The sequence below is a fragment of the Gastrolobium bilobum genome, unplaced genomic scaffold (assembly GCF_033153095.1).
Source record: "Gastrolobium bilobum isolate Gb01-03AN ecotype WA unplaced genomic scaffold, APGP_CSIRO_Gbil_v1 utg66831, whole genome shotgun sequence".
Lineage (NCBI taxonomy): Eukaryota > Viridiplantae > Streptophyta > Magnoliopsida > Fabales > Fabaceae > Gastrolobium > Gastrolobium bilobum.
This window is the reverse complement of record NW_026898144.1, coordinates 6,214-30,205: the sequence shown is the minus strand read 5'-3', so window position 1 is coordinate 30,205 and position 23,992 is coordinate 6,214. Positions and strand designations below refer to the sequence as shown.

The window sequence follows — 23,992 nt, the reverse complement described above, 5'->3', positions numbered from 1 at the left end:
AGTGAAAATGAGTTTTCTAAAATTCCATATTTAATAGCATATTGGAATTTTTTTTACTGAATTTCGTTTTCTATGTAAAATGTAAATCAAAATATCACTCAAAATCAAAATATCACTCAGAAGGTGGTACTTTTCTATTCTGCTGGAAAAATCACATAAAATTTTGTTAACAAAAATACCCTCATGGCAGTTTTCGTTCTTGATTTAGTTTTCTTTTACCCCAGACCCATACCTTTCAAGATAAGGTCGGCTCATGGTATAGCAATCCTGGCGCTGGAATTTCTGAATTTGGAGGTAGTGGTTGGCGAAGTTGGCGGTGGTGTTGGGAAGTACTTGACAGTTAGGAATGCTCAAGCTGAATTTGCTACTGTTAACACCGATACAGCCGTTGTAGAAAAAAAAAAAAAAAAAGTGGGAGTTGCCATGGTGACAATCCCAATGCCGCACTATAAAAAATTACGTGATTTGTGAAGGTTATTTAGTGGAGGTTAATAAAATTCCCAAAAAATATATAAATTTTGGCAGCTTTTAAGAACGCCACTTTGCATTATTTTCTTTTGTTAATTTATATAATTAGTGAGGGGTTTTGACCCCCAAAATTTATATAACTTTTTTAAATATTTTAATTATTTTGTCAATATTATTTGATGACCGCTACAACTTGATATATATACTTTAAAAATTATATTTGTTTTTCATCAAACCCTGCAGCACCTCCCCAACGTCTTCTTTTTTCTCATTCTATCTCTCCCAAGCGTATTTCCATGTTAGAATCGTGGTGTCTGCAGTAGGGTATTTTCTTCATCCTTTTTATCAAGGATGATGAGATTTTCATCTATACGCTTTCATTTTCATCTTTGCTACTTGACATTTTTAGTTTTTTCGGTTCAGTTGAAGTTGCGAAGAAACGTTTTGGGAAGCTGAACATGATAATGATGAACGCGGTCATGGAGGCGATGGATCTGAGGCGATGATGAAGATCGATTCGGTAACGAGGATCCACACGGAGATGATGAAGATCTGAGGCGATGGAGGCGTGAGTGATGAATATTATTTTGTTAATATTTGCTTATATGTGAGAATATTTGCTTGCAAAGTGTTCGACTTTATTCCCGAGAGGAACGTTGTACCTTGGACTAACATTATTGGGTGCTATTCTCGCATGGGTCACTTTCTTGAGGCCTTTTCTTTGTTTGATGAAATGCGTCGCCAGGGAATTCAACTCAGTAGCGTTACCATGTTGAGCTTGCTGTTTGGAGTTTCAGAGCTTGCTCATGTGCAGTGTTTGCATGGTTGTGCAATTTTGTATGGGTTTATGTCTGATACAAATTTGTCAAATTCAATGCTAAATGTATATGGGAAATGTGGAAACATTGAGGATTCTAGGAAATTGTTTGATTACATGGACCATAGGGACCTGGTTTCATGGAATTCCTTGATATTAGCCTACGCCCAGATTGGGGATTTATGTGAAGTTTTGCTGCTTCTCAAGACAATGAGGGTACAAGGTTTGGAGCCTGACCCATAGACTTTTGGGTCGGTGTTGTCTGTGGCTGCGTCAAGGGGTGAGTTTAAATTGGGAATTTATTGAATTTTTTGATTTGCCATGAAGTTTATCAATAAGCTTGGTAGCTATACTAATTCATCTCCTATTGTACTCTGTAGGGAATTGTTGAAGCTGGGAAGGAAGCTTATGATACATTCATAAAAATAAGTTGGAACTTCAAAGAGTTATCACTGGTTGATGATATTGAACCATATTTCACACTAATTAGTTATTGACTTTGATTTTATTTTTGTGAGAAGACTTTACCTACTTCCTAATTTCACTCCTCTCACAATTGTTATATGGTTTTTTCTGTTTTCTTTGAAGACAATAATTAGGCAACAAATCCATTGTCATGGATTGACTTATTTTGAGGAAATAATCGTTATTTTTTATTTTATTTTTTTCCTAGCAGCTTCCATAGAGATCTTCTAAATGAAAATAACGATTATTTCCATAGGTAGGTGAAAATATTTCTGGTTCGTTTTCTCCCAATACAAGAAACCCGAAGAAAAGGAAATTGGAATGAGACAACAAAACACAAATAGGAATGTATTTAGTGACCCCTTCACTGCTATGCTTGTATTCCCAATATCTACATCAATTGATTTTTCTTCATCAATTTAGGTGACTGTAAATTATCATGCCTGGATTCTTTTGGCACGTGCAACTAAAAACTGACAATTTGTTCCTTCTAAAATTAAATAAATAGATATGCTAAACTTTCGTAAACTTGTATATGCACTCATCCTTATATTGTACTTGCTTATCGCCAGTACAATATAAGGGGTTAAAGTACAAGGGCTAATAGTTATGTTTTTTACATACAGATCAAAGCACTCCACCAGTATGATTGCTTATGAACCAATAAGTCAATGTTGGTTGGGCTCTAGAAGCCTGAGTACCATTTTTGAATAAGGAGTTTATCAATGTTGTAATGAATATTGGTCCTAAGTATAAAATGGTATGAGTAAAGAATGTGACTTGGTTGCTTCATCACTTAAGAGAATTTTATTAAGCTGGTTTACTATTTGATATTTTCAGATAAAACGAGAAGAAGGACGAATAGAGAAATGGGTTCTGAGGAAGGGCTTTGATGGTGAAGAGCATCCTTATCTGCCAAAGGTACTCTGATATTTGCTAAAATGTCTATAGATCTTTGCAAAATTAATCGGTCAAACTGACATCAGAACATTTGATTTTCATGCAGCGCATTTTATTTAGGCAGAGAGAACAATTCAGTGATGGAGTTGGCTATAGTTGGATTGCTGGCCTTAAAGCCCACACACAACAAAACATGTACTGAATCCAACCTTTTGTCTATAGTCATACTTGGCATTTTATTTTTATTGAATTATAGTCTATAGTCATATAATGGTGTGTTGTGTTGTGTTTTACTTGTCCATCTTTTTTTTTGAATTCATATATGATTTTCTAAAACTTGCAATTTGCAGATTGATCATCATGACTATGACAACATTTCTCTTCTCCGTTTCAATCCCTTTGGGAGGCATAACAGTTGGTGCAGGAGTGGTAGCCAAAGTGGCCTAGGATATTGGTCTGGAATCCACAAATTTTTTTTCCAATAATTTGTAAATAATTTGTGAGTAGGGACTGAGAGCAGCATTTTAGGAGGATTCTAAGATTTGATTATTTTTGACACTTGATGTGTTGTTCCATTTGAATGTTTGTTCTGATTTGTTTATTTGACAGAGAATTATAATAATTGATTTAGATATTTTTCATATAAATGCAGGAAAAGTAGTTGAGATTTTTTTTTGAATTGGTCAATAATGTCAATTTCTTTAATTATGTATTTTTCTTGTTTAGTGTACTGTTAGCATAACTTCAATGGCTGCCTCCACTTTTCTTTAATATGCCAATTTCTTGAAATATGAAGTATTGCCAATTTTTTTAATGAGTTATGATTGGTGTGCTACAGTGTTACTTTTGGATAATTAGTATTTAGTAATTGTTTTCAAAGAAATATTAAGAGATCAAATAAGTAAATAATAAATCGGTTAACAAATCAAGTGATGTGACCCAATTTTCAAGTTATGATGTATAAACCTTTCAACTCTTAGATACTGGCAGTCTAAAGCTGTCACCAAATGTGATAAATAGTGGGGGTTTGCGAGTGACAGAAAGTTTAACATATTGTGAAGGTTAGTAAATCTTCAGAAATGATACAACATTTGTGGGGGTCTTGAACCTCCAGAAAATACTCCAACAAATTGTGGCACTGCACAAAAAACCTTCACAAATTATGTGGTGGTGAAGGCAGAACTGGGGGTTTGGGTGAATGCCACAAATGTCTTTTGTGGGGATCAAAGACCCCACAATATGAAAATATGACCTCCACAAATCACCTCATTTTTTGGAGTGTCGTACCATTTGTTGAAAAAAAAAATAAAAAAAAACTTATCTTGTAGCAATTTTCTTTTGCATTGGGAAAATTTCGCAGCCATTTAGAAATGGTGGGGGTGAGAAACATTGTGCTGTTGTTGCAGTGCATTATTGTTGTTGGGGTTAGAATTGATAGGTTTTTTTTTGCTGTATTTTTATTTCATAAAGGTTAATTTTATAAATACATCCAACATTCTTAGTAATATTTGATAATCAACTAAATATAAACTTAGTAATCTTGAGTCAATATTCTCGGTAATATTTTGATCTACTAAATAAGTTTTTGATAAAATTTTCAGAAAATTTACTTTCGCACTATATTCTTGATAATCATGATTTTCGGATAATTTTTTTTTTTTCTACCAAATATTTGAAAATCATAATTAATTACAATCTTAAAATTAATCAAACATTTCAATTTTTTTTTTAAAAAAGGCATGTTTATTAGTGTAACACCTCGCATCGACAAAAAGTAGTTTTACATTTATATAGTTTGAGCTAGCGCTCAATAACTAATGTACATTAATCACACGCCATACGCAAAATGAACTTATGTTCGAAGTTCAACTACAAGTTAAATTGATGATTAACTACAGCCTTACATATTCAGGCATACTATTACATTTCTATCATCTTTAAGTTGTTTAATTAATTATATGAAATTAGAATGAATTCTAAATTTCGGATATTTTTTATGTAATTGAATAATACTCATTTTATAGACCACATGCTTACTAGAATACAAGATAAAATAGACCACTCCAAGCTTGTTCAATCAATTAAAAGCGTGCCTAGCATAAAGATTTAGTTGTGGTAGTGAGAGAAGATAAGGTAACAATAAAGATTGACTTTGAAATAAGTTTAATATTAAATTTTAAAAAACATATATATAATAAAGTTTGTCCAATTTTTTTTTTGGTAAATGTGTTTCGCTTTGCAATTTCCATTCAACTTCGAAAAGGATTGGGACTTCGCATTAAACTTGGATATCAGAAGAACATGGTTGTCACTAGAGGCAGATGTGCACTACAAATAGCTTCTTTTGTCTTCTTTTCTTTTCAGTGTGAATTTGATATACAGGTAACCTTATCCTCCCAAGTTGATAAGAAGCAACTGAAACAGACTCTTGTGGTGAAGAGTTGAGATCAAATGTTGTTTCTCAAGATAAATATTATTTTTTTTCAATTTTTTTATTCAACACTAGCATAAAAACTTTGGTCTATGTACCGACAAGAATTGAGTGCGTCGTAAGGGAGCCACACTCTTACGGGTAGGATAAATGTTCTAGCACTAAAACTGATAATTGTTGGAAGTACCTCCTACTTGTGAATTGTGATGTAGTTGTTGAAAGGGTTTGTCTCGTAGCAATATATATATGCAAATAACTAGGTCAAAACTTTGAATGGCCACTCTGGGACGTAGACAGGAAATATGGGTAAGTATTAAGCACTATTGGCTAACAACCGAGTGATACTTATGATCACTGTTCCTAGTCATTACACATATGATCATGATTGTCAAGAATTGTTGTACGATCGAGTTTTTCATACCCTGCTCATATTTCTTCTTGTACATGACGGTTGCCTACTAGTCTATAAAAAGGTTAAAGAGCATGCTAAGAAAATTTGTTACTACAATAGTTGATGACAGTCATGATCACGGGTGTATTTCACAAGGAATATTGCATAAAAAAAGTATAATTTTCATATTATTACATTGATTCGGTTTTCTAGCTCACTCGAAGGAGACTAATTATTGTAAAGAAAAATTAAAAGAAAGGAGGAATCAAAGTAATCACTTGTTTATAGTCTTAATCCCAGGACCTGTTTCGAATCGAACTAGTCACGAAACAATGAATCGATTGGAATAATTCTAAAAAGAAAAAAGAAAAAAATTAACCACTTGATTTACTTATTTTGGGTGTGGCGATTGGAATACCACAGAATATCTCCAAAAAAGTAACCAAAAAATATAACATTATATTGTATTATATTGCAATGTATTCTTACATTATATTTTATATTTTTTTCTATGAGTTTAGTGTATATCATTCAAAAGGACACAAGTTGTGTCCTTCTAGTGATTTACACAGAGTACGACCGGTCGTACTCTGTGTAATTCTGAAAAATTACTTTTTTTTTCACTTTACACGTCAGCGATGTGACTGGAAAGAGAGAAAAAAAAAGTAACTTTTTAGTTTTACACAAAGTACGACGGTCGTACTTTGTATAAAACACCTAAAATGACACAAGCTTGTGTGAATCAAAAGAATACTTCTTTTTCCCTTTTTCTATTAATCAAAACCTCTCCGATATCTTTACACAGTTGAGAAGATACACACGGGTTCATTTGTGTAACATCCCGTAAAAATTAGGAATGTATATAAACTGCCATTAATAATGTTAATACATGTGTTGAACTCGAAATATATATATGTTCATGATGGAATTAATTCGAGTTAGGGGAAGTAATCTTTGTGCATGCATGCTATTGGGAATAAGTAGGAATATTTCTGAATTTGAATATTAGTCATAAGCATGTGATTAATTTTAGTTCTGTAAATACACCCTTAAGTAAATAATTAGAGGGTACATAAAATAATAAGGCATGGGTTCGTACTTGTGAGGAGTGATTTATTTGGAAGCCTTTTATTTGGACCCTTGAGGGCTGCGGCCCAAGAGCCTTGAGGAGGGCATGTGACCAGCCCAAAAATGCTTTCCTCAACCTTAACTAATCCCCACTTGTCATAGAGAAATCAGCATGGTTACCATGCATTGGCCAAGCACAGCCACATGGCAAACATTATCCATCCTTTCCTCAACACATGTGTCAAGTGTAAAGAGAAAACTCTGATTTGCTTGCTTTTTGGACAAAGCAAGCCAGCCCCATTGCCTCCACATGCAACCAATAAGGAGAGAGTCATCTACATGCATGAGTTTCTATTGGGCAAGAGGCAGCCCTATCCTCCAGCCTTATTCCTCTCTTGTGCGCTTAGAAGGGCATGACAAAGTTGACTTCTTTTCTTGTTAGCCTTCAATTTTAATTATTAGGAAACTTTAACACTTTCTCACTTGTTCCACTTTGTGCGGTGGTTAGGGGATAGAACAAATCTGAATTGGTGTCTAATCGCAAAACCCAAACAGCCTCATTATCCTCTTTTTCTTGCGCATTGGAAGGTAGCACAAAACTGATTGGTTATCTTCTTGATCTAGAACAGAAAACTAGCTCCTCTTATTCTCTCAAAACCGTGATCTAGTGGAGGAAGAACACCAAGAAAATTTCATTTCATCTTCACTTCCATTAATCCGCGAGCTCTTTGGAGTAGGGAGCAAAAATGATTAGGCACTCCTCCCTTCCTTCCTTGTTCAGCCGTAGGTTCAGCTTAAAGAGGTGAACGATTTTTTCCTCTCCTTATCTATCTCAATACAAACCGGTCCTTAATGAGGGTTTTCCTTTGTGCATGCGTATGATTATACCTTGATTGGAGCCTTTCCCCCACTGCATGCAAACCGTGAACAAAGCTTAGCATCAATCTTCTGTTTTTTTTTTTGGTACACGGTCCAGCTCAATTCAAGGAGGTATGGTACTTCTTTGCATCTTGGTCTCATCCTACTCTGTTTGGTCTCTAAAGGAATTTCCCCCCTTGCTTGTAGCTGAAAATTCAGAATTGGAGTGTAAGGAGGATAGAGTAAAAAATTTAATGACTGTCCCTTGGTTGAGTAGTGGACGTGAGGTACCTACAAGGAGGTAATGACCAAAATTTTAACCCCTTTTTCCATTAACTACTCGGCTGATGTATATATGCCAATGGGTGCAAGATTTTCTGTCGTTCCTTCTTTGTTGTTATTCTTTTGAACAGCCATGAGATTGCATGGGTAAACCGTAATGCTTAACCTTATGAGCTTGGAAATAGTTTTTTTTTATGGTTGGGTTATCCCTTTCATTAACCAAATTAATTAGGTTTTACTTGCATTAAATTTATGTATACAACATACTTTAGGCTTCCCTCAGCGCACCTTTAGGCCTAGAAGAGATGGCTGTTTAAATAAAAAATAATCCTAAGCATCTTCTAGTGATGCAAACTGATTCTGTATGTGTGGGAACCTTGGGATTTTGTTGTTACTTGTTATTAATTGGCAGAATATAATTTAGTGCATAAGGGCCTTGAAAATTAACTTGATGAACTTGGAAAAAAAAAATCCCCTAAGTTGTTAGGCCGTTCACTGTATTGGAAAATAAATTAATAAGATTACACATATTTAAACTTAGGGGACAGCACCCTAAGAGCCTATTAAATCCTGCCTAAGTCACACACATAGTGTTATTCAAATGAAAAATTTGAGTTCCTAGGGTATGGGTCACAAAACTGATCCTGTATGCTAAGGAAAGCTTGGGTTTTATTGTTGTTGACAAATTAGAAAAGGGGACTTGGGGTCAGAAAAATTAGTGAGTACAAGACTTATAGAAATCATGCAAAAAAAATACTAAAGCTTATAGTCATGGCTAGTGCTCGTAAACTATAAGGACCAACGTTTGAAATTCTGTTTGGTTTTCTTGCTTTGATTAGGTGCACGTAACCATTGAGTGTGGACTGAGTTTGCTGCCGTTTGATTTATATTTGGGCACGCAAGGTAAGTGTTTGGTGGTGAGACCTATTGTGACTATTAGCTAGTGTATGGAATTGTGAATTGTTGCTCACATGTGCCTTGGATGCGTACTCTGTTAAATGTTATATGTATTCTGCCTATGGACTTGATATGATGAAACTTCTGTTGTTAGAAGTAACTGTTATGCGGCAGTTTGATATTAAAAGTACATGAAGTATATGCTATTATGATGATGATCTAGTCATGCATAAATACATCATAATTCATCTGTTTCTTTCGTGTGTGCGAAGCATATCATGGCATACAACATTGTGCATTTAGTTTGGAAACCGAATTATATAATATAAGTAAGCATATGATTGAGCACGCATCACATAGGCATCCCTCCGGTACCAGGGTATGGGACACTTGGCTTCAGTCCGCATAGGCCACAGTTGGAATTCACCTTGATGGGAGCCAATATGGAATCTCCACTGTGTATGTTAGTACGTGCACTGCAGTGCTATGAGCGTACATTACCGTGGCGTTATATACGCACTGTTAGTATATGAATGTCCTAGAGACAATCTTTTGATTAGATTAGGACATATGTGGACCTTTTTATATTGTCGCAAATTAATAATAAGCACTCTTTATCCTGTTTCATATTTAGTCTCGATATTATTGTTAATATATTATGAATAAACTGGATAAACCCCTTGGAATAAAATATGTATCTCTTAAGTATCTGTGATGAGATCACGATCATGAGAATTTAAGGATTACCGAATATTTATTCTTAATTTTATGTTCCTAGTCTAGAGACACTGAGAGTGGGGATCAGTGATCTCGGGTAAGACTAGCACGACTTATCTACTTGTATTCGGATGCAAGGTAAAGACCTCATGAGCTACAGATATGGATATGTCTTAGCTAAAGTCGTGGGTGGACCTATAAGGGTATAGCTCGCACTGAACAGACCCACAAAGAGACTCTATGAGGAAATCTCACAGAGAATATCATTAGAGTAGTCTCTTTATATTTGGGTATGTCTTTCCTTAGACCAGAAGTTATTACCTAGACTGTGTTCTAGAAGGCATGCTTTGATTATATACCTCGTCTGCCTGAAACATGGAGACTCATAGGTACACTGTTGGGCCTGTCCTGAAAGAGCACATGGCTAGGGTGATAAGCTGAAGGAATTTGTCAAATCTCTGTGAGAGATTAGGTTATCTGTAAACTGGAGAAATCGGGATGACATTTACAGGGACTCGAGAATCTATGCATAGTAAAAGAGATCATGAGATGATCTGCCTTTAGAGTGAGTAAATTGAAGATTTCCTATTTCGAATAAAGCTTACCCTAAACCGTAAGGGTTGATACGTTTCATTACCCTAGGTTTAATGGGAAGGTAACCGAGACGAAAGGAAATACATACGGCAACCAAATATGTGTAATAGGATGATCAAGTCATTAATCTAACTAGCTCTGGGGCAACAAAGCATTGCTAGTGCTCTGTGTTGTCATTAAATGGGTTGTGGGCTTATTGGGTTCAAGCCCATTTATGTCAGTGGCTATGTTGAACCTAATGGGTCACACACTAACACCTTATTGTCATGATGATCTAGCATTAAAGGTATTGGGCCTAATAATGGTTGTTAGCCCAAGATGAAGTTTGGAAGCCCACCTAAGAGGGAGAGGGCGCATGGTACGGTTAATGAGCTTGAATGGTCCAAGACATTACTAATTAATTTAATTGGTTAAATTAATTATCAAATATTTAAATTTTGAAATTTGAATTTGAAATTTGAATTTTGAAATTTGCATTTTGAAATTCGAATTTTGAATTCGAATTTTGAATTCGAATTTTGAAATTTGAAATTTGAAATTTGAATTTTGAATTTGAAATTTGAAATTTGAAATTTGAATTTGAATTTAGAATTTAAATTTTTGAACATTTGAATTTAAATGTTTGAATTCGAATTTGAATTGGCTATGAAAAGTTGTTTCATAACAAAAGGATAAGATGAGATCTTTTTGGAACAAATTCCTTGTATCAAGAGAAGATCTATGGAGATCTCCAAAGGCTGATTTGGGGCGCCACTTTGGATGGATGATGAGTGTCATCTAGTCAACCAAACAAGCTCCAATCAGATTTGGTTGGTTGAGAGAATCAGTGAGTGAGTTGGTTCAAATTTGAATGCAACTGCTCAACGAATCTGGCCCCTTTTGGGGCTGAATAGGGGAGCATAATGGCTGGCCATATGATGGCCATTGGATCAGAATTTTGACTAGGTAGAGACGCAGTCTCATGAGGATTCAAAGGTAGGTTGTTGGGAATTTTGAATTGCAAACAACTATGCCTTTCTCTCCTCTCTTGTGCGCCACCTACACCATGGATTTAAGTGAAAAATTTGATTTGATTAATCAACTCTCTCACTCTCTTGTGCGCATACTAGGGGTAAGTTCTCCTTAAGGTTTTCAGAAAAAGACCTAGCCAATTCTACTCCAATCCATTCCCCACTCTTGTGAAGTTTTCATGCTGAAGACTTCACTCTTCTAAACACATTTACCTAGCCTCATTCTTCACCTATTGAGCGCATAGCAAGCCTCTTTGTGGTGGTCAATTGGTGGCCTGACAAGAAGAGTTCTTGCATCTTGACGTGGGTGGTGTGGATCAACGTTAGAGGGTTTGAACCCTTCAAACCTAACACTGATCGTCTTGGAGTTTTGAACTCACAAACAAAGGTAACATCATACTGTCATAAAGCATGATTCTTGATTGCATGTGTGATTCCGCATAAGAAAAATTTTGTTTTTCCTTCTCACATGCTACGGCCTTCAAGGCCAGTTACTTTCACGCACTATGATGACTATGGCGTTATATACGCATCATGATTAGTACCTTGACGTTATATATGCACTATGACTATATGTTGGCATCTGTCCGGAATTATATGTTGATGCGACTGTTTTGGAATTTTGTACCTAGTCTAATATTGTGGCAATACTGGTTTTACTATCACACTACTGGGATTCTTTCTCACCCCTTTTGGGGCTCAATTTTTATAAATTGCAGGGAGACGAAAAAGGATTTTTGATGAAGTATTTGATTTAGACATGTTTTGCTTATTTGCTGCTGCTTTGGAAAATTATGTTGTTGTCCACTGTTTCTGCTAGCTGTTGACTGATTAATGATGTTGCTTTAATATTTTGTGATATCGGAAAAATGTCAGAACCTGTTTTAAATTGGTGTATTCGGAGACCTTATGATCAGCATTTAACTTGAACTATTCTGATTATATTTTACAAAAACAATTCATGAACGTTTTGAATGCTGATTAATAAACTGTTTTTGCGAGTACTTTGCGAGTTCCGCTTCTGGGGCTACAGATCTCCGATTTACTTATAATTTATATGCACGCATAGCCCCATGTGTCTAGTTTCAGATTATACAAACTTTACAATGAAATTATGTAAGCACGGATTTTTATGAATTTTACAAGTTAGGTCGTTTTGGAACATTTTCACTAATTTATCTCTTACTTTGCGAGTCCTGTTTCGGGAGCTAGACACCTTCGAATGAAATGATTTTTATATGCACGCAAAGCCCCGGATGTCTAGTTTCCTTGTATCAAAGAATATTTTTTTAAGCTGTTGAACTCGAATTTATATCATTTTTGCAAGGCAGCAAGGTTTCGCAAGAAAACTATTACTTCAGCAAGTCATGTATTTTGCAAAGTTGCACTCTGATTTCAGTAAACCACCAGATTTCAATCCTAAAAGTGAATTAGTAAGTTGAAATCGTAGTTCAGTATTTATTTAAAATTCGTTATGACTCTAATCCGCTTAGCAGACAACTCCCTTGGACGCGTACAGGGGAGGGTGTCACAATTTGCGCAGGCACTGGTGGGCTACCGTCAAGTATAAAGAGAAGTGCGGTTCTCCAAAAAAAAAAGTGTGAAAAGTCAAGGAATGATTTATTTAAAGGTTCATTTTTTTTGCAGTTACTGCAGTAATCCAATACGACGTCGTTTGGGGCAGAAATTATGGTGTTTTTATAATTTTAATTTATTTCAGGGTTATAATAGTCTTTATATTTATAATTTTTTAAGATTTCAATACCAAAACGACTTCGTTTTGAAAATAAATGCAGATAACTTATCTGTATTAACTGCAAAAATATTTTTTCCTTTATTTAAATGCGAATTATTCATTATTGGTTGACAATTATTTCTGGAGCTTTAAAGATATTCTATAGCTTGGTAGGGAAAGTAGCAATAATATGTTTTAAAAATTCACAATTAATTTTGTTTGATCTAAGGGATTGATGTTAGTCTATGGCCTGATAGTAATGTGATCAATAGTTAAGAAAACACAATAACCTGTATGGTAGGCCAATATCACATGATAAGGGGACTTGTGACCAATGAGTACGGTGTGTGTTAGTGTATGTTTGAGAGTTTGGAGGGAAAGAGAAAGAAGGGTATCAAGGGGAAGGAAGGGAAGGAAAATGAAACGTATTACTTTCTCTTTGTTTGAGCATTAAAAACATTATAAGGGAGAAAAATGGAAAGTTAATGAAATATTTTTATAATTTTACCATTTTTAAAAAACTAATATAATTATTATATTTTACAAATAAAATTATATTTAAAAAAATTATTTATGTAATTTTCACATTTAAAAAGTGATGCTTCCTCTAAATATATTTTCTCTTTCTAAAAATTATTACTTTTCTCTCTAAAATGGTTTATTTCACATTATAACTAAGTTAAAATTATTAAAAAAATTATAAATAACATATATAAAAGTAAATCACTTATATCAAAATAATGCAATCGGAAATAACAAAAAATTGGTTTCATCAAATAAATTCAAATAATTTTAAAAAAGAAAGAAAATCGAAAATTTTGAGAAAAAGAATAAGAGCACATAAGTAATTTATTATATTTTCCTTCTCAGACCCCAAGATTGGGCGAAGTCTAATTTTAAGGGTAAGAAGGTTATGTGAGGGTTTTATAAAAATTCCCTATTTTTTAAAACTCACATACAAGGGGAAGATTCCCTCTTAATATTGAATCTCAACACACGTCAATACAAGATTAGGGTACCGAGAGTGTGTACATGATCGAATTCTACTTATTTATAAGTGAATACCTATAGATGTGAGAATTGGATTGAGATTCCTATCCTGAATATGAGGAATCATTATCAAGTTCTTATTATTTTGAATGAGATGTGGGAGCTAACCTCAAGGTCCAGAACAATTTTCATAGAGAATTCTAAATTCTCATTATTTTCATTATGGTGCTTATAACACCTCGTATTTCTAAATGTGTAATTATAGATGCTAATGTGAATTAAAAGGGTAAGGTTAGTGAAAATCCTGAAATTAGGGCCAAAATATGTAAAAAGGGCAAAATGGTAATTTTACCAAACACGCAATCCTAGGCATGAAAAATTGAGTAGAAGATCTCAAATGGTAAAATTAATACCGAAAATGGATTCAGGACGAAAAATCGAGTGGACGCAAGTTTCAAAAAATTTGATGAATAGTGATTTTTCCGGTGTAAAATATTGCGGTATAATTATACCAATAAGCGCGAAAATATTATCAGTATTTTTAGGAAACAAAAATATGACGTGAACTAAGGGTGTTCGCGGTCTGGATTGGATCGGTTTTGGAAGCAAAAATCATCTGATCCAATCCCTTCGGTTTGATCATATAATCATCCATTCGGTTTTAATTTTTTTTCAAATCCGATCGGATCCAATCCAATTTTTTTCGGTTTGGATTGGATCGGTTTTCGATTTTTTGAAAATCCTAGAATTTATTTCATGATTATTGTGCAAATAACATCTTTTGTATATATTGGCTTTGTAATTTTTTTTTTTTTGAAATACAAAAGCATTAGTAAACTATAATATAATTTTTTTAATTTTTGCAATGAGATACGAAGCTCTACAAAGATAAAATTTTGTTGATGAGATATGACTAGATTTTTTCTTGAGTTTAGTTGATGGGTTAATGAGTCTTGGGTTTAGAAATTTTTAGGCTATGATTAGGGAAATACCCAAGTAGGTAGAGGGAAATTAATATATTGGATCAGTTTGGATTGGATCGGTTTTCATCAACCCATCCAAAAACCGATCCAATCCAATTAAAATTTGCGATTTTTAATCGGTTTTCGATTTTTCGGTTTTCGATTTATTCGGTTTTCGGTTTTTCGGTTCGGTCACCGCGGGTTGAATCAGTTTGGATCAGTTGATGAACACCCCTAACGTGAACGAGAAAAATACGTAGGATATGAATTTATGGATTAAATTGGGTGATTTAAGAAAGTTAAATGACATGTGGGACCCACTTTATGTGACTTAAGTGACAATTGGGCCATGTGAGACACAATTCAGCATTTTCTCTCTCCTCCTCCCTCCTCTCTCACGCGTCCTCCATGGAAGGGAAAGGGAAGCTTTTCTTTCAACTTTCAAACCACAAAAACTCCATCAAAACCATCTCAAATCCAAAAGTGTAAAACATCAAAGTTGTTCCAAATCATCTTGTGAACATCTTTCCTTCCTTGTGTGAGCCACGAAATTGAGTGTGCAAGGAGATCATTTTCCTATGGTGGGTGGCGGTTTTGAGCTTTTTGGTGGTGGTTGATGGCGGTTTGGGACCGTTCAAGTGTTGAAACTTATTGTTGGGTTGCCTAGGAGTTGATTGGTTGTAAGTTTTCACACTCTCATGGAGTTTTTATTGAAATCATAAAATGGATGAGTGTTTGATTATGTGTTGATTGGTTGATGTGGTTAGGGGATTTTAATGATGTTGCTCATTTGGAATTAAATACTTAGAATTACAAATGATGATGATTGATACAATAAAATTTATGGTGATTTGTAAAGTTGTAACTTAGTGAAATTTGGAGTTGAATTCCAATGCTTTGTGAAATGGCATGATGATAGGATTGGGTAATTGAGTTGTGGAGTAATTCAATGAATGAATTATAAGATTGTATGATGTGAAGAAGTGGAAGATTGGATTGAAAACCTTGAAGCATGATTCCATGTAGGATCTGACCTATAGGTTGGTTTAAGGAAAAATAAGGTGATGAATGTTGTATAATCAATGGTTAATACCTTGGTGCATAAAGGGTGAGTTAGTTTGATGATGGAAATAATTGAGATAGTTGAAGAAATGAAGAATAGCCCTTGGGACTTAGTGATTATAATTAGTTATAATTATTGTGAAATTGATGGATTGTTTGCAATTGATTGATGGTCATGGTTGTTGATCATATAGGTTGCCTCTCACGGACGCAATAGTGGAGGATTGAACTTAGAGCATACGTGTGGAGCATTGCTCTTGGATTAGAGGTAAACCTTTGGAACTTGGGTTTTAATCCCTTGTGTGCTCCACCACACCTAGTGGAAGGTTGTGGTTGGATCTTGTGCCTTTGGACATTGTGTGAATATGTATGTTCATGCATTATTTCTTGATTGTGCGACATGCTTGGAGCATGTTGTGTGTGAATTGTTTGATCTCTGGCCAATAGATGTGTGTTGGTTTGAACTTTCGCTGGAGATATCCTTTGGGGATTCCGGTCGGGTTTTGCCGTGGGGCCGACTCTGGGTGCGGTACCAGGATGATCCGGGACTTCCGCTAGATAGGGCTTATGAGGAGTTCCAGTTGGGTTTTTCCATGGGGTCATCTCATCCATAGGAGAGGCACCAGGAAGCTTCCCGGGAGTTATATGATGGGGTCCTTGAACAGAATCCTTATGTGGATGTTTTGGATTTGTGCCGAGTTGTTTGTGATTTTGTATGTTATGCATTTTACATGATGTTAATTATTGCACATTGAGTGAGCCATGGGGTGGAGTGATCCTCTAGTACCTTGGTTTACTGAGATATATTTGTATATCTCACCCCGCGTTTGGGGACATCATTTCAGGCTATAGCGAGCATGGAGGAGTTGGATCATGATGTGCATATGGAGAGCATAGCATTTTGGAGGATTACATAGGATGCACATACTAGCAATTATTTTGTATCTTGGACTTAGAGTATGAACATTGGATTGCATGATATTATAGTTGCCATGCTTTGGTTGTTCATATGTGGTTCTAAGTCATTTGACCATGGTGTTGTATTTTGGTATATGAAATTGTATATGCCTCATGTGGTTTATATTTGTATTTTGGTGAGCATGGGACTTGTCCATGGCCACATATGTTATGTTTTGAGGCATTTGGAGTCTTATGTTGTAAATAGAGCATTTGATGTTTAAAATGGCTATGATATTGGAATCATGGTAATTGCCACTTAGATTATGCTTAAAAATTAGTTGTTGTAAATAATATTTTGTGGAGGTTTATAATTGATGGAAGGATCAATGGCATATTGAATGGATTGAAGTATGATGTGATGTAAGAATGTCTATTAGGTGTTACGAGATTGGGGAAAGAGGGAGGAATTTCTTCAAGAAATTATATGAAAACAGGGGAGGCATGTGTTTGCCCAGCTAGAGAGCGTTTTAGCGCTACAATGGGCGCTAAAATGCACTATGTTCGTAGAATGGAGGAAAAGTCTTTGCCCTTGGGCGTATTAACGCTAAAATGGGCGCTAAAACGCTCAAGTGGGCGTTTAAACGCTAAAGTTGGGCGCCAAATCGCTCTGGAGAAGGCAAATTTTTTTGCTTCTGGGCATTTAACGCTCAACCCGAAAAATCAGCAAAACTTAGATTAGTAAAATGGGCATAACTTGAGCTACAGAGCTCCAAATTGAGCGTAGTTTGAACCCACGCGTAGCTAACAAAGAAACCTATAATATAATATTGAATGAGTAGCATTTGAGAAGTAAAAAAAATTGTTAGAGTAAATAAAAAGGCGAAGAAATTTTGTGTTAAACATGAATAAGATAAGTTTTAAGCTTTGTTGGTTTATGAGAACCACTTAGCATGTTTTAATGAAACTTGCATGGTATTAAGCTATGGAATTCACAATTCCATAATAAGTTCTGAGTAATGATCACAGTTATTTTAAAGGTACAAACAATATTAAAAAGAAAAAGTTTTCCCGTAATTACAAATAACTACTGTGATTGTAACTGCACTTAATATCATATTTGATGATAACACACCGGTCCGGTAACGGGGTGTGACAGTGCTCTCAAATAAGAAGAATCAGCAATTCCTCTATTATCCAATACTTTCAAAGTCTCGGCTCAAACTAGATTTAAGCTAATTTTTGCTCTCTTTTTAAAAAGGCAGATCTATATTTTGTTTGAGATTAATGTGTATATATATATAAACGAGAACCTAATGTATTTAAAATAGGTTAACTTCCTTTTGTTGTAGACAACACCATAACATATCCGAAATTCATAATTTTTGGAGCCATTATATATTTTTAATTTTGATTGGAATGTTACTGTTTTGTAAAAGATTATTTGCAAAGGAAGCTATTATAGTTAGTAAATTAATAACTCTAGTTTAGTGGTTTTAGTTAAATTGTAATCATGTTAGTTACTTTTAGCTGCTTTTTCATTTTGTACTTGACGTCATTATTAAGTGGATATATTGTACATTCTGTTGACAAGGTGAATAGTTCAAAAATTACTTTCCCTTTTGTCTCTATTTTTCTTCTTTGATTCATCCTCTGCATGTGATGTAACATGGTATCAAGAGCAATTTTTTTTGCGCACTTTGAATTTTCTTCTTTGATCTAGAGATTATGTTTCCTTTCTTTATATTTTTCTCCATGTTTCTGTTCTCCCATGGCATCTCACAGTGCTGATGATTCACCCAACCCCTATTTTCTTCACCATCAGATAGTCCAGGTCTTGTATTGATCTCTCAACTACTCGTCTTGGAGTCGCGCTATGACCATAGCCCTATATGTGAAAAACAAATTAGGTTTTGTGAATGGCACCATTCCCAAACCTAATGGATCTCATCCTCTTCTTCTAAGATCTTGGACTCGCAACAATGATATAGTAATTCCCTAGATTCTTATCTCTGTCTCTAAGGAAATTTCTCCTAGCATTCTTTTTTCTGATTCCGCATCGAAAAGTTGGATCAACCTCAAATACCATTTTCAACAACGGAATGGACCTAAAATCTTCACGCTTTAACGTGGTTTGGCTAATTTGAGTCAAGAACAACAGTCTGTTGGAGCGTATTTCACTCGATTGAAATCTCTCTGGGAAGAATTGAGTACTTTTCGTCCTTCCTGTACATGTGGTTCGTGCACCTGTGGTGGCGTTCGAAATTTGTTAGATTACTTTCAGATGGAGTATATGATCGCTTTTCTCATGGGATTGAATGATTCCTTTGCTCAGATCTAAGGCTAGATCTTCCTCAATGATCCACTACCTCCAATCAACAAAGTTTTTTCGTTGGTGGTGCAAGGAGAACATCAATGTCAGATCTTACCCCATGGCTCCAGTGGTGAATCCACCAACACAATGACTTTTGCTGCCAAACTTGAATGTTCGAACAAGGGATTTAAGAAGGAGCGACCTTGCTGCACTCATTGTCAGTACCACAGATATACTGTGGATATTATAAGCTTCAAGGATATCCTCCGGGTTTTAAGCTTAGACAGAAGAAATCATCATAATCTTCCAATATTGTTGTAGCAAATCAAACACCAGCCTTATCTTCTAATGTTGATATAGCACGTCACACGCCAGCCCTTAATTCACTAAATAATGTCCTGCAAAATATTGATTCTAGTAGTTGTGGTCAACTCTTGAGCTTACTTTCCAATCACATGGCATCTATTAACAAGGTTTTTGATGTGGTTGCTGGTCCTGTTACTGACTTCAATACAGGTACTTGTTTTTCCATTTCCACCAATCCAATATTTTTGGATAAAGAAATTGGATAGTTGAATCAGGAGCTTCAAAACATATCTCTTCTCATTCTCATGATTTTATATCTCTTCGGCCAATTCATGGTTGCACTATATCACATTACCCAATCACACTAGTATACCAGTTTTTGTTGTTGGTGATTTTCGCCTGAATTCACAATTGGTTCTCAGAGATGTCTTGTTTGTTCCTTAGTTCAAACAAGATGATTGGCAATTCATGTTAGTGCATTATATATTGAGTCCTAACTTACAGTTACTTTCTCTGCTAATACATTTTCTATTCAGGAGGAGAAGTCCAACAAGATGCTTGGCAAGGGTAGCAAGTTGGAAGGCATATATGTTCTAACCTTGGAACATACTATAGCCCCAGGTGGCGAAGAGCCAAAATCGTGGTGCCAAACCTTCCCGTCGATGTGAGCTATTGGGGAAGATCAGCCTGTTATCCCTAGAGTAACTTTTATCCGTTGAGCGACGGCCCTTCCACTCGGTACCGTCGGATTAGGACCCCTGTTAGTACTACATTGTTTGATAATGTTGTTAATATTGTCTCTATTAATACTTGGCATCATCGCTTAGGTCATTTATCTAATAGGTGCCTTGTACACATGAAAGATAAACTCCAATGTTCTGGTATATATTTCAATAATAATACTACAATGCCTTGCTACATTTGTCCATTGGCCAAGCAGCGAAAATTGCCTTTTGTCTCTCATGCTCATATTTCTGAAAATCATTTTAATCTTGTACATTTAGACATTTGGGGACCGTGCACCACTGCTGATTATTTTGGTTTTCTCTATTTTTTGACATTAGTGGATGATTGCACTCGCTTTACATGGATTTTCTTGCTTAAACATAAATATGATGTGAATGCTATTTTGCCTGAGTTTTTTAACTTAGTGTCAACTCAATTTAGGAAGAAAATAAAAGTCTTACGCTCAGATAATGCCAAGGAGCTTGCTTTTACTGATTTCCTTAATGATCATGGTGTTATGCATCAATTTTCTTGTGTAGAAAGACCACAAAAGAATTCTGTGGTTGAAAGGAAACATCAACACATTATGAATGTGGCACGTGCCTTATACTTTCAATCCAGAGTTCCTTTATGCTTATAGTCTGCATGTGTATCCACAGTTGTATATCTCATTATTTGCACTGTATCACCGAAAATTAACTTCAAATCTCCATATGAGCTTTTATATGACTTCAAATCTCCATATGAGCTTTTATATGACAGGTGATAAACCCTTGGTGTATAAGGTTTTAAAGCATGAATTAGCTTAATTGATGTGATTAAATGGATGGAAAAGAGGGTTAATGTCCTGGAAAGTCCTAAATACAAGTTCTGAAGTTTGTGTTGAAAATTTACATTGTTCTTGTAGGAAAATGAATCTCAAGAAGCAAAAGAGAGAAGGAAAAAGATTCTGAAGAAATTGGAGAATTCAAGTGTGGAGCGCTAAAATGGCCAAAGGAAACGTTTTAGCGCTCTGCTGCAAAATGAAGCCAAAAAGTGTTGGTGCTGAGCGCTAAAATGGTCAAAGCAAACGTTTTAGCGCTCTGCTGTTCAAAAAGATGCGGGTCTCGAGTGCTAAAATGGTCCAGTCAAGTGTTTTAGCGCTATGGTGTTCAACAAAATGCCAAAATTCCCTGGAAGTGTGCGCTTTAGCGGTCATGATGAAATGTTTTAGCACTGAGGACAGTTAAAAGCGGTTAGGTATCCGTCAAGTTGAGCGCTAAAACGTCCAACAATGAACGTTTTATCGCCCACGTCAGTTTCTGGATGTTATTTCAGTTTTTGAACTTGTAAACTATAAAAGGGTAAGGGGTCTTCACACTTGAAAAAATGGGGGATCATATAAGATCTTTTATACATTTGATCTGACTTTTCATTCTCTGAATTTCCAAATTCCTTAGGTCTTAGTCTTGTATTAGTTTAGTATACTTTATGTAATTGTGATTGAAGATTGAAGATTCAACAACATGACAATAGAGTTTGATCTTTCCTCTTCTCTTGTTATTTTTGTTTCTATGTCTGAGTAGAGTCCTTTGTAGTTGGATTCCAATAGAACTCAAAGATGAATTTAGGTATGGTTGATTGAATATTATGATTATCTTTTATGTGATGATATGAAAGTGTCTTTGTTAATTCTTTCCATTGAGGAAGTAGTGTGGAACAGGAATGTTTACATTATTTCTGTAACTGGCAATTTCATCATCAGTGTTCTATTATTCAAGGGATTGGAACTAGGACTCTGATGTAATCTTTAAAATCTTAGTGCTTAATGTATGTATTAAGAAGGGAATCACCAAGGGATTGGGGTTCTTGATTAATGTATCAACCAAGATAGTAAGGAATCACATCTTGGTGATAATAAGAAGATTGATTGACATCACATGGGAGATAATTCATGATTGGATCGTTTCTTACATAAGTTTATGGTTGAGGGACATTGATTTCCTGACTACTTGTTGTAAAATAATAATTCACATTTTAGTTATTTTACCAATTCTAAATATAATTCAAATTCTAGTGACAATTATCAATGCATTCAATGAATTCTTGTTTGATTCAGCTTAATTATAAATGGTTAGTTGGTGTTTGAATACAAATCCTCGTGGGAACAATCTTTACTTATTATTTTATTACTTTTACGACTAGTACACTTGCTAAAGTCGCAACAACAAGCGTGTTGATTACTTTGCACTACACGTATTTGGATGTCTTTCCTTTGCTTCTACTTTGTCGACTCATCCCACTAAGTTTCAGCCTAGAGCTAGAGCTCGTGTTTTTCTTGTGTAACAACCCGTTGTACACCGGTATTGTTAACATTAATTATGATATTAAGCGCAGTTACAATCACAGTAGTTCATTTATAAAAATGTGAATAAACTTTTTCCGATTATTACGCGAGCATTTAAAACATAAAAGGCGTAATAATTAAAAACTGTGACCGTAACTGTAAACTCTTGCGGAAGACTTATTTAAACTATTTTTATAACACACATTACTTATTATAAGCTACTAAGGAGTTCCCATAAACTCACTTAGCCAAATTCCAAACTTTACGTTTTTACCTATTCGGACATGTTTCACTCTTAATTTTTCTGCGACCACACCCCTCGCAACCAAACCTTCTTCTTGGATTAGATCTTTTTCTTACTCAATTCCCTTTTCAACAAGCTATCATATGCTCAATTCGGAGCTTATTAGCTCCAGTTAAAGCCGTTTGAAGTTGGATCAAAAAATAGCCAAACAAACCAAAAACTGCTCCAAACCACTCACATTACTCGAATTACTGAACTTAATAAACTCATCCATTTACTCTTAAATTGTTATCCTACAAACTAGACATCTCAAACTTCATTTTGATATATCACACGCTTAATTTGACTGAGAAACGAAGCGGGAATTAATTTCCCAAATCCGGTCCAGAACTGCCTCAAATGCAGTGGCACATGAGCAGTCCGCGTTTCTCCATTTTTTTCAGGCCGAATATCAACCCAGATTTTTCCCAATTTTTGAAACAAGATAGAGGACATCTCAACCTTCAAAATTGCGTGTGGCACGTCCCTATTGGACCTTTATGGAGGGAGATATGCTCTCCCGAAGTTCGCCTAAAATCTGCCAATTCTACAGAAAATTCGCCAGAGTTTCCTTTGTTTTTCCAATAATCCCAAATTTGTAAAAGATCATTTAAGCCTCAAATGTACCTAATAATCACATGATAATACAGTAATAATCCAATGGGTGGCACACACAAGGAACAACAACGCCTTGGGGCACTTACAACCCAATCCAGTATATAGTTATTAGGCATATAGTTCATATTAATCATTCTTAAGTAGTTGCAATCACTAACACCTTTTTCATGCATATTTTCATCATACATGTAATCATACCCTAAAATAGGCCTAAGGCCCTTCCATCATAAATAATCATGCATCAAATACGACTACAATATTGCTTTACAACTTACAACTTGAAACTTAAACTTTAACTTACATTCTTCCAATATTACAACTTAAATTCAAATGACAAAATAACCAAATACATAACTACTAGACTTAGGCAAAATGGCATGAACAAATATGCTAATGAAGCTCATACCACATACATATGAGATGTTCATGCCCTAAGTCTAGCCTAGGCCACACGGCCAACAAAATGCAAAATGTGAAGCACTCCACTACTCACTCTGCGGGCCTCTTGCCCGCTGCTCCGGCTCCACTGCTACCTCATGAAATAAATTCCCCGAGACGGGGTGAGATATACGAATATATCTCAGTAACCAAGAGGTTCTGGAGAAAACTCCACCCAATGGTTCACTTCGATGCATATCAATAGAACAAAACAACCACTTTGAAAACGGGATATAGCAAGGGATTTAGAGAAATGGGGAATATAAAGAAACAAACTACGACGATACGAGATGGTAACCCCAATTCCACGTACGCCCTGGGCATATATAAGCCTATGCGTATCATCCAAGGTGTGTTCACAGAAACCACAACCATGATGCCCAAACCAACCAAAACGCCAAAGACATTCCTAGTGTGCTCCTACCCGGATCACACAC

The 23,992-nt window shown here is 35.3% G+C and overlaps 1 protein-coding gene across 6 annotated transcripts; it reads left to right on the top strand.

Moving 5' to 3' along the window:
• The first annotated feature begins 702 nt into the window (after positions 1-702).
• On the top strand, positions 703-3,311 carry LOC133313194 (asparagine synthetase [glutamine-hydrolyzing]-like). 6 transcript variants are annotated; one of them, XR_009751780.1, is made up of 6 exons: positions 703-1,565; positions 1,666-1,740; positions 2,377-2,510; positions 2,591-2,671; positions 2,757-2,845; positions 3,001-3,311. XR_009751780.1 is itself a non-coding variant. In XM_061514530.1 (5 exons), exons 2-5 carry the CDS (start codon positions 2,484-2,486, stop codon positions 3,095-3,097), a joined length of 294 nt encoding a protein of 97 aa, XP_061370514.1. In that variant the 5' UTR covers positions 703-1,036; positions 2,377-2,483; the 3' UTR covers positions 3,098-3,311. The 6 variants fall into 6 exon arrangements, 2 of the variants coding, with proteins under 2 accessions (XP_061370514.1, XP_061370513.1); XR_009751779.1 differs by having other exon boundaries at positions 709-792; positions 892-1,565; positions 1,666-2,510; XR_009751782.1 differs by lacking the exon at positions 2,377-2,510.
• Positions 3,312-23,992: the final 20,681 nt, after the last annotated feature.